Source organism: Mixophyes fleayi, chromosome 12, assembly GCF_038048845.1.
Source record: "Mixophyes fleayi isolate aMixFle1 chromosome 12, aMixFle1.hap1, whole genome shotgun sequence".
Classification (NCBI taxonomy): domain Eukaryota; kingdom Metazoa; phylum Chordata; class Amphibia; order Anura; family Limnodynastidae; genus Mixophyes; species Mixophyes fleayi.
This window is the reverse complement of record NC_134413.1, coordinates 73991928-74009484: the sequence shown is the minus strand read 5'-3', so window position 1 is coordinate 74009484 and position 17557 is coordinate 73991928. Positions and strand designations below refer to the sequence as shown.

The window sequence follows — 17557 nt, the reverse complement described above, 5'->3', positions numbered from 1 at the left end:
AAAAAAATAAAAATTCACGGGTAGTACGGTAAAAGAATAACTGTAAGTGATATCCCCCATTGGCAGACAAATCTTGCACAAAAAATAACCACCATTGCTAGCCATAAATTCCCCAAATCCTCACCCATCTTCCTGCTACAAACAGCACAGAGAACCCTCCCTTTCAGCTGCCGGCCATATACTGCCGAAAGGAACTTGCCAACAATCACCGATCCACCACCAATGGCTAGCCATATATATCACACACAGTCCCCCTTACAAGTCCTCATCCCTTTACCAGTCCTCCGTCCCAGCATTTACCCAAAACCCAGCATCCTTCCTGCGCTCATACTAGGCCTAGAAAGTTTCTGGAGTCCTTTAGGACTTTTAGACCCAGTTCTTGGCAAGCCAGATGTTAGTCATCACTAAGAGCGATTAATACTCATAGCCATAAAAGATACAGGGGCAGCTATTAAGTGATGAGGGCAGAAGTGACCTCTGCCGTCAGTTAGTGGCCAGAGTGCACAAGACTAGATTTGTGTGTGCCGAGAATCTTACAAACCGTGCTGGGACAGGAGAACTCCAGGATAGACCCCCCCCCCACCCCTTATCCCCCAAACAGGGACAACCGGAAAATGATCAGTAGACCCCCCTTCCCCATGATCTCACTGGGCTCTCTCACAGGGTCCTAAAACCATCATACTGTCTTCTGACCATACTTGCCCTAACGTGCGTGTGTGGTAGGGAAATTAGATGGTGAGCTCCACTGACGGGGACAGTACAACAATACAATGTCACTTTGAGTACCAGTAGCAACACCAATGGAGCGCTCTGTTGGACAACCAGATAAACTTTAATAGAGAAAAAGAGGTTACAAATTCCTTACTTACTACTCCTCACTGCAGAAGTGATTGTGGCACGTGATTGGATGGCTGTGGTACTTGACCAATCCGATGCTTCGTTTACTCTACCTCCGCATTACCATCAACAGTGGTTTTGACTCTCCCACCCTATCCAGCCCTGTACAACTGAAACCAGCCTTAAAAACGGACGGCGAGTATCACGGATTTACACTCCTGAAGGTTCTTCGGATTTAATGCAATTAACTTGTAAAGGATAACTGTTCCGAAAACCATTTCTGATCTAATTTGAGATAGCCATGAGAAAGATTAAATTGTGAGCTCTGTGGGACAGACAACCCGGAGCACATCGGGCAGGTGCGTCACAGGCCGGCACTTACCCCGGGTCCAGACGTTTCTTGCCTATTCTTAAGCTGCAGCTGATAGACCCTCCTCCTGGCCCCCTCTATCTGCTCCTGAAGGCTGGCGTTTGGGGTTCGGTTATAAACTTCACAGAGAGTCTACAAAAAAAAGGAAGAAAACGATCATACCGTAAATCTTCATGGATCACACAACATTAAAAAGTCACTTAACTTAATTATTTCATATAAACAAAACGACCCGAATAACTAAAATCCTCACATTTACTAAATAAAAAAGGTTTCAGAAATGAAGGCACTTGGGGGTATATTTACTAAACTGCGGGTTTGAAAAAGTGGAGATGTTGCCTATAGCAACCAATCAGATTCTAGCTGTCATTTTGTAGAATGTACTAAATAAATGATAACTAGAATCTGATTGGTTGCTATAGGCAACATCTCCACTTTTTCAAACCCGCAGTTTAGTAAATCTAGCCCTTAGAGTCAACGGAGAGCCAATAAATGACTGGAGAGGAGACTGGGCCGTGCGTATCGTCAAATCAGGATCTCGATACCTACCTGTAGTTCGCTCTCCTCTTGTTTCAGCATGTTGCGCAGGATCTGAGTGGCATGCTTCTGGACCTCAGGGTCCTACAACAACAAAACAAAAGCAATGCAAACACTGCAAACGGAAAACGAAACGCGTTAGGAACTCTGCATCCACTCTATACCTGCATCTCCTTACCTGTAGTGGTTTAGGCCCTGTGATACGCTGGGGAGGTGGCAATGGAGGCGGAGGTGGTACAGGAGAAGACAAGGTGTTCCGTGGGGACGATGAAGAGCTAAGTTCATGATGAAGCCCAGACATCGCCATGGAAGGCGGAGGAGATCCCAGGAGAGTGAGCGCGACGTAAGTCCCAGCTGGTTCAAAACAAGAGATATGTATACGTCAGAGTAACTGCAACAATCAGAAGGACACGTAGGCAACTGCCTGCGGCCACTCAGTGTTTGCGGAATAGAAGGAGGAAATCCAGTTCTGTTTGTATAAAGCCCGTAACAGCAGGATGACTAGAAGGTGTTTGTTTTAGATATCTTAAATCAAATACTCACACTTGATGAGCTTGACCACCTCGATGTGAGAGCTGTTGGCCACCAATGTGCCATTTACCTGCAGAGGAACGACAAGCAGCTAGTAATGTCTGGCACTTACGTTTATACCAAGTAGAAGGTCAGAGGTTAAAGGTCACGTACAATTGCAAACTAACACAAATCTGCTGTAAACGAACCGGCAGTCATTCAGACACTTGCCTAAATCAGCACAATGTTAATAAATGTCACCTGTTGCCTAAAATTGCAGGGTAGGCATAGCTTTTGGTGGCTGAAAATAAAATAATGAGAATGCAATCTACCAACAGACCTGATCTCAAAGATTCCTAGTGAATGAAGTGTTGAAGGAGAAAGGATTATTGTCAACCACAGAGCATGAAATTAAAGTTTTATAAAAAGTAGTAAAAGAAAAAAAAAAGAAAAAAGGAAAATGCACAAAAAACTTTAAACAATGAAAAAGGGAGAAAATGACAAAACATCAAAATTATCGATGATAAAAACTGACCTTCACAATGCGATCACCCTCCTGTACCCCCGCCCGCATGGCTGCCCCCCCTGAAATGTTAAAAAGAATAAGGTTATGAAGGGCACATCCGTTTCACGTATGCATTGCTGGCCAATGTGCTCTCAGGCAAAACATGCTATCATCATTGATTGGCCTCTACATATTCTGCAAAAATACAGATATTATTTTCAGCTAAAAGGTGAAAATAGCAAACTGTATCTATAAACTTTTCAATACAATTAGCTTTGTCCTTTTAGAAACCAGACCACTTTTGGCTCACGTGCACAGGATCTGGTATCTGCATTGGTTTTCAATCACAAATTGTCATTTTTTATGTTTATTTTTCTTAAAGAATCGTTCACAGCATTTAATTTTAAACTACATTTTAAGACATTTTGTTTAGTAGAACCTTCATAAAATAATCCCAACAGCATCACTTCCTGTTGGTTTAAAGGGCAACAAAACCGGGATTGGTCCGATTGCCAATCAGTCTAATTGTTCTGTGGATTACATAGCTCCCAGCACTGCAACACACCTGACTATACGTGAGCACAGCAAGCATACAAATTAGATATAATCGGCACCAAGATGGAGAATGTTGGTCAAAGCAGGCACTCCTAGAAGCCATCATACCCCTTAATGATGTCATAGCCTTGTTTCCAATTATGTCACGCATACCCCTTGACAATAGGCCATTCCCTCAATATATTGCACTGACAGATGACTTACAAAGCTCATTAATATTGTCAGGGGATCAAAGAATTATGGGGAAGAGAAGACAAACAATGGCAGCTGTACTGAGTGGGGAAGCTCTGCAAAGCAGATTTTCAAGCACTAAAAACTTGATAAAAGTCCTCTAACAAGAATAACTGTACACATTCATTCCTTAATATTTACTTGAGACAAATAAAAAACAAAAAAATAGGGTTAGAGTCTTTTTAAGGAGAAATGTCTACTGCTTTCTTAGTCAATAATATCACACACAGGCACGAAGACAAACAAAGTACAGAAAAGTGTGTGGACTCTGCCAAGGGTTTTTGGTCATGCCTGATAACCACTGGTATTCGAAGTTCATGTGCATTTAATGTCATGGTCACCATTATCGGATATAAAGCGTCATGTGACCCACTTACAGAACAAGCCGCTAAATAAAGTGCATTTTACAGCCATGAACGTCAACCCCCCACCAACCAAATGTTACAACTTGACATATAACAGGTAACCTAATCTTCTACACTCACCTGGGCGCACCGACTGCACAAGGACAATTCGGTCCCCGCTAACGGTGAAGCCAAATCCATTCTGGTCCCTCTGCACAACCACACAGCGCTGAACCAAGCCTAAAAACAGGATAAGAGGAAAACAAAAGAATAAACAAACAATCATCAAATAAACACCCACCCCACACTTCCTAAGCTGACCACTGGGGGAGCTGTTAGTCCGATGACAGTGCTGGATCGTTTGACATTACACTGTCAGCTGTTGTGCCCGGGCTGTCTGTACATATTGGCCGAGCATATGGTTTGGTAAATAGCAGAAGAAAGGTACTCTGATTATATATCAGGTTATGCAGCAGTCACATTAATTGATACATCTGTCAATAGAAATTTAAAGCGGCAATGTCGGGTTAAGCGCTTAAACATTTAACCTTAGGGGTCCCCACATTGCCGCTTTAAATTTATATTGACAGACGTCGCAATGACATCAGCCTGCAGTGCCGAACACTTCTCCAATCGGAATCACTTGCTGTCAGCACGGTGCTCCCATCGGAGATCTCCAGCATCGGGTTGAAGGTAAGTCTATTTTCCAATAGTTTTTTCCTAAATTTCGGATTTTCTTTGTAGGCCTACTCCATGTCTGAGTAGTGGTAATCGTGATTACCACCGCAAAACTATAGGGTTTGTCATTTTGCACCAAAATTTAAAAACATGAAACACACACACTTGAGTTGCACAGGTTAGTAAATGGGAAAATACTGTACGATTTATGATCTATCTTTGAGTAAAGACATGTCACACGTTTTATGGCCATTTTCTCAGATCACTGAGCTCAGAGCCCCTTTACTTACTTATAATATCCCTAAAAGCTAATTACTCAAACTAGAAATTAAATTTTTGATTAAATTTAGCCAGATAAATAATAATTACAAAATAAATAAAGTACCAAATGTTACTCTAAAAGTTCCATGGGTGGACATTGCTCAACCTGCCCCTGGGCTGTTAGTGCCAAAACACCTGTGAACTCCCAATTCTGCTCATGAGATTATTACCATCTATTTATATAGTGCCACTAATTCTGCAGCGCTGTACAGAGAACTCACTCACATCAGTCCCTGACAGTCCCCATTGGAGCTTACAGTCTAAATTCCCTAACACACACACACACACACACAGACAGACAGACAGACAGACAGACAGACAGACACACAGACTAGGCTCAATTTGTTAGCAGCCAATTAACCTACTAGTATGTTTTTGGAGTGTGGGAGGAAACCGGAGCACCCGGAGGAAACCCACGCAAACACAGGGAGAACATCCAAACTCCTCACAGATAAGGCCATGGTTGGGAATTGAATTCATGACCCCAGTGCTGTAAGGCAGAAGTGCTAACCACTAAGTCACTGTGCTGTCCATACTATACTATAGGGTTCGTCATTTTGCACCAAAATTTAAAAACGTGAAACACATTAAAGGGACACAAACCTCAAATTTATTTACGATTCAGTTGCACAGGTAAGAAAATGGGAAAATACTGTATGATTTATGATCTATCTTTGAGTAAAGACATGTCACAAGTTTTATGGCCAAAATCTCAGATTACTCAGCTCAGAGCCCCTTTACTTACGTTCCACTTAGTGTCACATATAATATCCTTACTCCTCAAACTAGAAATGTAATTTTAAATTAAATTTTGGAAGATAAATAATAACTACAGAATAAATAAAATACCAAATGTTACTCTAAAAGTTCCGTCGGTGGACTTGGCTCAACCTTCCCCCTAGGATCTTAGTGCCCAAACACCTGTGAACTTCCAATTCTGCTCATGAGATCTGACTTAATCTGCCCAAAATATAATTGAGAGGAATTAGATTTTACTGTTATTATCATTGAGATGTCAGGCTCAACAGCAGTGGAGTGAGAGCTTACACTCCAATGGGAAAAGAGCAGAGTTGAGACAGGAGTAGAAAGTGTGACTCTGAGTGGCAATTGGGACGGTGAGGTTGTACCATTGTGAGTGGTATAGCTAGGCTAAGCTCTAGTAAAGAGATAGGCTTTCAGAGTGTGTTAGAAAAATTGAAGGCTGGGGAAGAGTCTGGTGTAGGGATTGCCATAGGTGAGTAGTGGCACGGGAAGGAGCGAGCCGAGGCGCAGGTCAGAGAATTAAGAGCGAGAGAGAGGGAATATTTCAAGACGAGGCTCGACATGTTGGTGTCGTTGTTGAAGGCTTTGTAGGGAAGGGTGAGTAATCTGTATTGGATTCTGGAAATGATGGGGAGCCATGTAGGGATTTGGAGGATGTGGTGGAGCGAGAGAGAAAGATCAGTCTTGCTGCGGCATTTAGTGTTGATTGGATGGGGAACACCAGATAGGAGGAGATTGCAGTAGTCAAGGACCTTTAACAATTACTGGCACCTTTTCGATCTTCCACGTTAGTAGTTTACATACACATAAGCCAAAAAGAGTAGGGTACAGCCGCTGAATTAGGTAGGCAACATTATTTCTGAACAGAGTTATTCTTTAATTACCCTTGTGCGACACTTTAGACCCATTAATTCGGAGTTCAGAACCACAATATTATTCAGAAACAGAAGTCACAATCGCATGCGTGATCAAAGCTCAACCACATTAAGCATTTTGCATTAAAGCAGATCAATGTTATTTTTCCCCAGTGCTCCCATCACACCAGTATGGGTCAGTTTACATCAGAGCGCTGCCCACGAAAACATCACCCACAGCGAAGTGTCGTAAAACCGCTTGTAAATTGCAGCTGCCTTGAGGATTACACCCAGCTTTTACCCATTGACAGTCATGCATGTTAAAGTCCAATGGCCTGTACCAAGACCGAAATTTATATTAACCACCCTACTGCTCTACGCTAATTGAAATCGAAGACACTCTCGCCGTGAGTTCAGACTTTTGTAGATCTCTTCTTAATACTGCTCTTTCTCTGCACAAAAAGGACTTTGATCAAAAACTACTACATAATTACTTAGTTGGGTGGGGGAAAAAGACAGAGAAGTAAAAAAAATACACTTTATAATGGTGGTAGGGGGGAATAACTATTTTTCATACATACTCTTGGGGATAGATTTACTAAACTGCGGGTTTGAAAAAGTGGAAATGTTGCCTATAGCAACCAATCAGATTCTAGCTGTCATTTTGTAGAATGCACTAAATAAATGATAGCTTTAATACGATTGGTTGCTATAGGCAACATCTCCACTTTTTCTAACCCGCCGTTTAGTAAATATACCACTTGGTGTTTATTGGAACTGTTATTACATATCAGGACTTGTGCTCACTATGTAGTATTTTTATTTGCCAAATGAAGATCAGTTATGCACGTAATTTTTCACCCACGAACAAGACGAGTTGGGGGTACCCCAAACACACAGTCAAAGCTGCTAAATGACTTGAAGAGCCAAATCTTGACTCTACCACTAATATAGTTATTAAACATCTTCAGAATATAATTAACAAGATGGATGTATGACCGATATTCCCCACATCAGGACACCATCCTTGTCATGTCCCTGTCCTTGCCCTCAGGGATGGATCACCTCCCCCCCAAACACACACACGAACAGGACACTCCTATATTATTATTGTGCCAGAACTAGCAATAAAGGCAGAAAGGTCACATGGTTACCCGTTGACTCGTTGTAGTCTGAGGTCGTTTGCCGCTGGTGGCCGGGGGACCGTCGTTCCGACACTCCGTCACTGACGGACGACAAGCTGCTCAACCTGCAACCAAGACAAGGAAAGAATTAGTGTGCGGAATCACTTTAGAAAACACACTTTTCGCACCACGAGAGACACACTTCACTGACTAAAGTCAGAGATGCATTAAAATGTGTATGCACAAAAAACAACATAAGCGATTAAGCAGCCACCGTATAAAAGGAATAAATAAGAGTGAAGCCGATTAATTCACTAAAAACCAGAACCCCATTAGTATTCGTCTGGTAGGGTCTCTGTTTTGTCACTGGTTCCTAAAAACTGATGAGCTGTGTATGTGTAAAAAGTACATAATATCATTTAGAAACTATCAAAAGGCGAGTTATTTAAGAAAACAAAAAAAGCAATTGCTTAGCTGGATGGGGGTCATCTGAGGGGAAGATGCCCCCCATGATTTCTGTTGGATGGGCAAAGACTGTGTCTCCCCCCCCCCCCCCAAGAACTTCTACACAAAAACAAATGAGGACGAATGAAATGAAAATGGGGATAATAGTTTTATTTGAACTCATCATTTCTGCTGTTCGTACATTTGATTCTCGCAAACGCTTTTAGACCCCCCACTCGTTTCGCCATCACAATTTGCAGTAAGCAGACACATGAGACCGAGAAGCCGCACTTCCCATTGACTGGTCTTGTAAGTTGTACGACAATGGAACAGAGAGAGCGAGTGATTGCGGACGGTTTCAAATGTTAGCGCCAGTCTCGCTGCCGCCATATCGTAGGTTAGACGGTGGCTGCTCTCCTCAGAGGCGTAGCGTGGAGCCATGGCGCCCGGAGCAGGCTCATATCACGCTGCCCCCCACCCCCATACACACACGGACACACATGATCACAAATCAATTAACATCCTCTGAAACCATTCCCTCAATAATCCATCAATTCCCCCCTGAGAATTCATTAACCTATTAATCTACATACTATCATTTCACCCTCTCAGTACCATCACCACATTCACTCACCCTGTGAGCACTCATTCCCCTCCACCACACACATACAGACAAGTGTCTGTGCGATACATGACGAGAGTCAGTATTTAACGTATGTGCAAAATAATAAACTAATTTTCACCCCTTGCATTGTAACATGGTTTTGTCCAGGAAAAAAACCGTACTCATTTTTTTGCCTAACTTTCCTTAATTAATCAGGCCCAATACTGTGTATACACATACAGACACACACATACTGTATACAGTATATATACACAGACATATAATACACATACAGACACAAACATACTGTATACAGTATATACACACAGACATATAATCATACTTACCTACTTTCTGTATTCCGTTTCCGGGAGATGGGCATGACTGGAGGGCGGGAGGGGGCGGGGCAGGGCAAAACTAATTGTGTCATTTTAGCCCCGCCCCCTGACGGAAATGACTTTTGTCGCGGGGGGCGGGGCCAAAATGCAGCGATTCTGCCTGAATCGTGTCATTTAGCGGTGGCTGTAGCGGGATGCGGGAGATTTGCCAGCTCTCCCGGGAGCCCGGGAGACTGACCCGAATTTCGGGAGTCTCTCGGACATTCCGGGAGAGTTGGCAAGTATGCATATAATACATATACAGACATATAATACATATACAGTATATACACACACAGACATATAATACACATACAGACATATAATACATATACAGTATACACACACATACTGTATACAGTATATACACACAGACATATAATACACATACAGACATATAATACACATACAGACATATAATACATATACAGTATACACACACATACTGTATACAGTATATACACACAGACATATAATACACATACAGACATATAATACACATACAGACATATAATACATGTACAGTATATACACACACACAGACATATAATACACATACAGACATATAATACATATACAGTATATACCAGTGATGGCTAACCTGTGACACTCCAGGTGTTGTGAAACTACAAGTCCCAGAATGCTTTGCCAGTAGATAACTAGCTGATAGCTGGCAAAGCATGCTGGGGCTTGTAATTTTACAACACCTTGAGTGTCACAGGTTAGCCATCACTGGTATATATACATACAGTATATACACACACAGACATATAATACATATACTGTATATGTCTGTGTGTATACACACATATAATATACAGTACCACATGATTGGTTAGTCTGGGAGGTGGAGCTTATGTGATTAACAGGCTGGGACACAGAATAGGACCCAAGTAGAAGTAAGGGTGTCCATTACACTGCCTGCATGTTCCATGTCACTGATTGCAGATAATCAGAAGAACCTTCCTGGCTGTCAGTTAAGTCTCCAAATCTCTCCTCTTCCCCCAACATCGCACTGCAGTGACAGTGACATGGAACATGCAGGCAGTATGGTGGCCGCCCCTTCCCTCTTCGCTCCATTCCTCTCCTCCTAAATGGTCCCCTCCCCCTTCTAGCCCGCCCCCTCCACCTCCTAGCCGGGCCCCTGCCCCCTCCTAGCCGGGCCCCCGCCCCCTCCTAGCCGGCCCCCTCCACCTGGTGGTCAAAGTACTGAATCATCATCAGAGCGACCGCGGTCAGTTCCATCAATGTAAGACACGAAAGCTTGGGGTCAGACCCTCACCCCGAGGATGATCTCCATGTAGTGGAAACACCAGATGACGGTGAGTTTTTGGTAAAATTAGGTCTGTTCACCGTGGAAAGTTACGTGTACTCCATTTTAAAATAATTGAATTGCATTTATTTAACTAGTAATTAATTGTTTGCAATTTATACATTACATTGCTACTGTGCTTTATCTATACCTATAGTAACGCTGTGACTGACTGAAATCAAATCTATATTTGTTTACTACTACTTTATTGTTTCACATTACATAATGACCGCCATCCTTTTGTATATTATAATCCAGAAGGGAGGAGACCCTCTGCTTTTTAATTTTCTGAAACGGAAGAGGAAAGCAGGCTGTAGTCTGTCATTAAACTGCATTAAAATAAAACAAATAATTACTAAGCAAGTCCCACGTACGTATCTGGGGCATAGATAATAATAGACATTTTAGTCAGCTGAAAAAACACGTCCGTCCATAAAATTACATTTTTGAGGCGATTTCAATTTTGCATCGGATCAACCGCTAATGTGCACCAATAATACCCATTAGGAAGAGTCTCATAATTCTTAAAAACGGGCACTTGACCTGTAGTTTGCTCAGGCGTATTAAATCCACCCTACATTTCCATTTAGATCCCAAATAAGGTTAAGCAGTGATAGTAGAGTTACCTACTCTCCCGGAAGACTCCCAAATTTCTAGGAGTACTCCCGCACTCACAGAGTACCCTTCCACATCCTGCCCCACTTTCCTAGTGAAGTGGGCAGGATGTGGGGCGGGGCTGCATGACGCTATTCACAGCAAACAAGCGTCATCCTGGCCACGCCCCTTACCATATTATCTTGTGAATTGCAACACTGAGTAGCGGGAGGGGGGCGGGGGTCAGGTATGAGTTTTATAGGGAATAATGTCCTCCCCTACTGTAAATTATAAGAATATTATAAAAGCCACAGAAGGATTCACAGACTAGGTGCTTTTATGCAAGGTCAAGAATCACCGAGGTGACTTAATATTCTGAATAATTAACAATAGGGATGCGCTATTGCTCATCAGACACGTTTTCCTAATGAGCGACGACACGTACAATGACATTTCAGATTGTGGGTTGTTTTTTTTAATCTGGTGTTTTTTATTGGAAGATTTTTATTACATAAACAAAAAGAAAAAAAAAAACAACTGACATATGTTATTATAACAAGCAGTTGCTAATCTAATCAATGAATTGACATATCGGTTATCCAGGTTCACAAGAGCTGACACAATAGTAGTTATTTCCAGTACAAAGATTTGAGATAGCTGCGTCAGGGAACAAACTAAAAGCGTATAATACAGAATTCCTGTACATATAATAATATTGCTTAGTATAAGTTCTAAATATACTGTAGATGTGTAGGACAGTGTTAACCAGGGACCCACGGAGATAGAAGCCTGTAGATATACTAGTCAGGAGGCACAAACTTCCCCGACTCCAGAATGTAGCCTATACTTGGGAATTGTACCAGCGAAACCATATCTGATAATACTTATGACCGGCACATCTAACCGTGTACATGGTTTTTAAACACAAATCAAACACTTGCTCGTAACTCAGCCTAACTGTACAAAATGCCCTTCAGAGACGGATAATATTGCATTTCCTCAAGCACAAGTGTGTGCTCGCTATTTAGTTGAATTACCAAAATGGCAAATGTACACAAACCCCAACGCCAACAAGGTGGACGAATGAAGAGCATAGAACAGTCTTGGGGGGCCAAGACACACGGCGTAGCCCCATTATAACGGCCAGCACACTGGCCGTTATAATATATTATATTATATGAATTGTACCCTACCCAATGCTTAAAAACAAAACACGGTTTCTGAGCCTTTAAGCCAAAGAATAAATAACTAGGGGGCAAAATGGCCAATAAAGTGCAATTAGTGACACTACCAGAGGGGGAAAAAAAAGGAAGATACAATATATTCCTATGTCCCTGCAAACGGGTTTGTGGGAGCAGCCGCTCTATTCTCCAGAGAACTTGGGAATTGTAAGAACATGTAAGAATTCTGGTTAACGGAGATAGCTGAACTTCTAGCAACAGATGGACTGTTCAAGTATGAATTAACAATTTACTGCGGCTGAACTGTGAAAGTGAAACAGACTACATCAGCAGACTCTGTTGTTCGGACATAAATAGAAGATTTGCCGTGCACTTGAAACAGACGGGGAGCAGGGGAAACTATGCATTATTTAAGGTTCATTAAGCCTGAAATATCATGGGAGAAGTCACCCTCTTCAGAGCAATGGTATGACCCACCCAATGCACATGAAGTCCGCAGAGAATGGGTTAAAGGATTCGTCCTGGAACAAGAGGGGCTGGCAAAGTGCCTCCATAAACCTAGACTCTTACGATTTTCTGGGCTCAGCGAGGACTGTACACAAGTTGCAGCTCTACTGAAGGTGCAGAGCACAAATCAAAAGGGAGGAACTGAGGGGGCGAGGGAGGCTGTGGGAAAACGAGAGAGAACTTGGGTGATGCCCAAATCAAAATGACCTCAGCCCCAGTGACTCCTTGGGAACTGGAGAGAAATGGGGGGGTATTGATGCCAGATACATCTGAGCGCAGGAGGAACTCCGACAGTTAAACGGCCTGACAGCATTTCCTGGGGTAATGGGAGCTGCCAATTCTCACCTTCGACCTTCAACAAAATAGTCTGTAATTTGCATGTGTAAATAAATTCTACACTGAATAAAAACAAACACACACTTTGTTACCTCCACAAGAGGACATTATATTAATTTCTGCAGTTGTACATTTGCCCATTGTATATTTTAGCCTACATCAGCAGTCTGGGAACTTTTTTACCTTTTACCCCAAATATATTTAGACACGCTGACGTTACCCCCTTGATTTGAAAGGAAGGAATTAATATATGAATTATTGGAATTCAAAATTTTCTTTGAAAGCTTCAAACATCAATACTTCCGGTTTTGGAGAAAGATGTTGCTTAATTTTTGATACGAGAGCATCAATATTGGGGCATTTTGATGTCAGAGCAATTTGGATACAGTCTTCAGCGTCCAAACGATTTCTCTGCTTTGTTTTTATGTTCGTTAAAGAGTGGAAAATCCTTGTTCGCAAATGTAGGTTGCACATGAGGAGGCAGTCAAAAAGTTGCTGCCTTTTGCAACAATTTTGATGCCTTTGCAGCTGTTGACATCCGAAAATATGACAGATCTGCTTTGTTTTCAAATGCAATACGTGCTTCATTATGGCATCGAAGCTCAAGAAGTGCCTCTGCCAACCCTTGAGGCTCTTCTGGTACAACAGCAATTTCACATTTAAAAGGGGTCTACAATCCAACTGACAGCATGTGAATCGGCAGCATTACCCCCAGGAATTTCATTTTTACCCCATTTGGGGTAATTTACCCCTGTTCCCTGACCACTGGCCTATATGGAACACTATTTTAAAGGGGATTTTTAAATACCCCTATCTTCAATGGAAGATCGGTGTGCCCGCTTATCAGGGATCCTTCCACTAACGAGTTTCACGGCCCTTAGGCCACCTCTTACAAGGCACCGATGGACGGAGCTTGCCTAAAGATCGGTCTACGGTACAAATTCAGGATGAAAGGTTCCGGCAATTCGTCCAATCAGGTGTAGTCCTTTATGCTATGCAGTATCCCATAGGACAGGACAGCTGAATGAAATTCCACTAATGTTATTGAAGGACGAGTGGACATCAAATTGGGCGAGGGTCCTGGTAGTAAGGGAGATACTGAAATGAGTACAACAGTAGACATTCCCTTAAATATTAGGCAACTCTTTTCACCTCGTACATTTGAGACCTCTCAAACGTGCATAGATGTTGCTCTGTACTTTTAAACACGAGATGTGCGTTCCTATTGAATAAATACCCTTTCTCCATTTACTACACAGATTTATTGTGGAGATGAACCAGCCAGGATTGTATACAGACGCAGGGACTAGACTACCATTTTTGGCTACGACTCGAACTCACAGGATTTTTGTTATACTAAGGTTAGCCGGATTCACATACAGAAAAAGTGGCAACAATGTGTATGTGTAGAGTTATCAGTTAATTTTAATGGGGCAATGTTAACTGACAATGTCAAGGTTCATTAAATTAAAGGTCTGAAATATGAATATATCCAAAGAGATAGGGGCCATCAATTTTATGCTTAAAAATTAGCAAGCCATGCCGATGTTGTATACATTGGCAGGGAAGATCGTCACAAAGGGAAACAGCCCAAATAACCAGCATTTCATATATAGCCTGTACCCAGCACATAACCAGCCCGTGCACCAATGACTGCATGCCACCACGTACCACCATAAAAGCATTGCTCACCAGCCTTTGCCCCCCACCCCCAAAAAAAGCAATGCACGTCAGGCTCTGCCTAGAGCAGTGTTGGCTAACCTGTGACACTCCAGGTGTTGTGAAACTACAAGTCCCAACATACCCTTCCAGCAATAAGCTACTATATATTGGCAAAGCATGCTGGGACTTGAAGTTTCAGAACACCTGGAGTGTCACATGTTAGCCAACACTGGCCTAGAGGGGAAAAAAAGCATTACACCAACTTATGCACCAGGTAACAAGCAATATACCAACCTGACCGGCAGTGAAAAAATAGGCTGCGATATAAAGATCATTTGGGTGCATTTTAGCTCAGGGACTTTGCAAAGCTCAAACCCAGACATTTCCTGATGTTTCATTTTCCCAGTGCACACGTGTTACCTGAGTCCATATTACACCAGCTTTCACCTCCAACAATGACCTAACATAAACTGGCCCACCAGGATTCTAACGAGCCAGTGCCCCCATCCTCATCCATTGGCTGGGCCTTACACCGACGGCAGGACCTGCTACTCTACAGCGGACTCTGCAAAGACCACGTAGACGTGTGGGAGTACAGGCAAGCCAGAGGCCCTTCCGGCAAATGCCTTCATGACAGCGTTACAAAGTACGTGATGGCCATTGTGTTGTAATCCTACAGGTCCAGATACATGTAACATTACAAAACAGGGAGAGTTTAATTCCAAGAAATTAAGACGACCAACAACTCTGTTGTGTCTAATAAAAAAAATATATAATGGCTAACAAACACTTAACAATACAAGTACTTGTAAAGAAATTACAATGGAAACAACAGGGGCGATGAGTGAAGTGTTAAACAACAAAGAATGAGAAAGGTAAGCGGAAATTCGGCCTGATGCATTCTTTGAATTCTTTAAACGCAGGGTTTCTCGGCAGTGCAGGAATTCTGAAATGAAACTTTAGCAACACGCAGGACAAAGTGCTAAAACCTTGATGGCACATCCGTCCTGTGTGACCCTTTCAGCGTCACTGCTGCAAAGCATGCAAGGAATCAGCACCCAGCTTGGAGAACATGCGGGAAAAGCAGCCAACCAACCAACAGACCCGTCCATTATGGGATCACCCATTGAGGGGCTTCCTGTAGTGTCAAACGCTACAGATCAGCCAGTGACACTTCAAGAATCCCTACAATTATGTTGTACACTTCATTCAGAACAGAGGAGGGCTCAATTTAAGCGTCAGAAGCAAAGTAATATAAAAAAAAAAATAATAATAAAAAATGCAAATTGGTTAGGGGTGCTATTGCAATTATTTGATATTTTGTTTTGCAGGGAAAATACTGTCTGCTTTTGCATATAGCTCACAAACACTGGACAGCTTTATTTTTACACTGCAATTTAGAGTTGATCTAGAGAACGCCACCTGCCCAACTCTAAATTTATCCGCACATCTTAAATGTCCTGCGCTGTAACATGTTTTTGCCGTGGTGCAATTTATTTATTTAGCTCTGCTCCTAACTCAGCCCGTTATAATTAGCGACAGACATGCGGAGCAAGCAGCCAACGGCGTTGTATTTAATGCGGAAAGACCCGTGAGCGGGCGAGGTCTTTCTTTGATGTGGTTTCTCACCTGCATCAAATATTTTTGTTGACCTGCCATAATATTTATAGGGTGACAACAAATGACCAGTCTAGGAATGTATACATTGTAATATAGAACGGAAGAGGACTGGCCAGTAAAATCAGAGTAGAACTTGTAATTATTTTCCTTGGGCAGAGTCAGGGGGCTGCCACCAACGCAGCTATATTTCCCAGCGCAATGCTGGTTCTGTACCGCCGAACCAGCAAATGTATTCTGTAAGCAAGGCGGAAATGGCTGCAGAGGGTGGCGTGTGAACCAGGCGCCAACTGAGCAACGTAGGAATGAACACAGTAAGTGGCACAAATATGGTTACAGTCACATGCAATAAACATAAACGGTGGCATCTTACCAGGCTGCAATGGGGCTGGTAGGAAGGTGGTGGGACAGCGGCAGGGTGAAATGGACAAGAGAAAGACAAAGACGTTAGTTGAGAAACAAACAAATGAATTATCCCCTCACCATTAAATACACGAACACTGGCTGTCTATGGCCACATTTATCCTGATTAAGACATTGATACAATGCTTCCAAGACATAAACTAGTGTTTCACCTCCTCTTTGTCCCTCTGCATTTTTGTATACAGCTGGCAGGGGTAACCTGTCACTCACCAGCTGCTGTCATTTCACAGAAGCCAGCAAAGCCTGGTCTTGCAGACAAAGCATGCTGGTATCTGTAGTTCCACAACTGCCAGAGAGAGCTGCAGGATGCAAAAAAGACTACCACACACACACACACACACATTCCTACATACCTTGGCAGATGAGGGTGTCGCTTAGAAGGTGCCCTGGGACACAGATAGAGGACGGCAGACAGGTGATGGAGAGAGACAGCGAATCCAGAGAAAGCCCAACAGAGAGAGAGAGAGATAGACCATACTTACCTACTTTCTTCAGCTCTCTTCCGGGAGCCAGCCAGTGGAGGGGGGCGTGAAGGGGCGGGGTGGCCGAAATCGCGTCATTTCGGCCCCGCCCCCTGTGACGTCATGACGCAAATTGCGTCATTTGACAGCGGGGGCGGGGCCAAACGCCGCGATTCACCGGGAATCGCGGCGTTTGGGATCTAATTCTGCCCACTTCACTAGGAAGTGGGGCACTTCCTAGTGAAGTGGGCAGAATTCGGGAGATTGCCACACTCGCCCGGGAGTCCGGGAGACTCTCACAAAATGCGGGAGTCTCCCGGACATTCCGGGAGAGTTGGCAAGTATGAGATAGACAGGCATGACAAGAGACAGGTGTGCGAGAGAGACAGACACGCGTGCGCTCTTCCTGTA

At 43.0% G+C, this 17557-nt stretch overlaps 1 protein-coding gene across 1 annotated transcript in view; it reads right to left on the bottom strand.

Annotated features, from left to right (window-relative positions):
- Window positions 1–17557, bottom strand: part of ARHGEF11 (Rho guanine nucleotide exchange factor 11) — a 107250-nt gene that overhangs the window by 39493 nt on the left and 50200 nt on the right. The window contains 9 exon segments of the mRNA XM_075192181.1: window positions 1220–1339; window positions 1757–1828; window positions 1923–2098; window positions 2288–2345; window positions 2790–2839; window positions 4031–4129; window positions 7659–7753; window positions 16636–16650; window positions 17039–17071. Of these exon segments, the coding sequence (XP_075048282.1) occupies window positions 1220–1339; window positions 1757–1828; window positions 1923–2098; window positions 2288–2345; window positions 2790–2839; window positions 4031–4129; window positions 7659–7753; window positions 16636–16650; window positions 17039–17071 (718 nt within the window).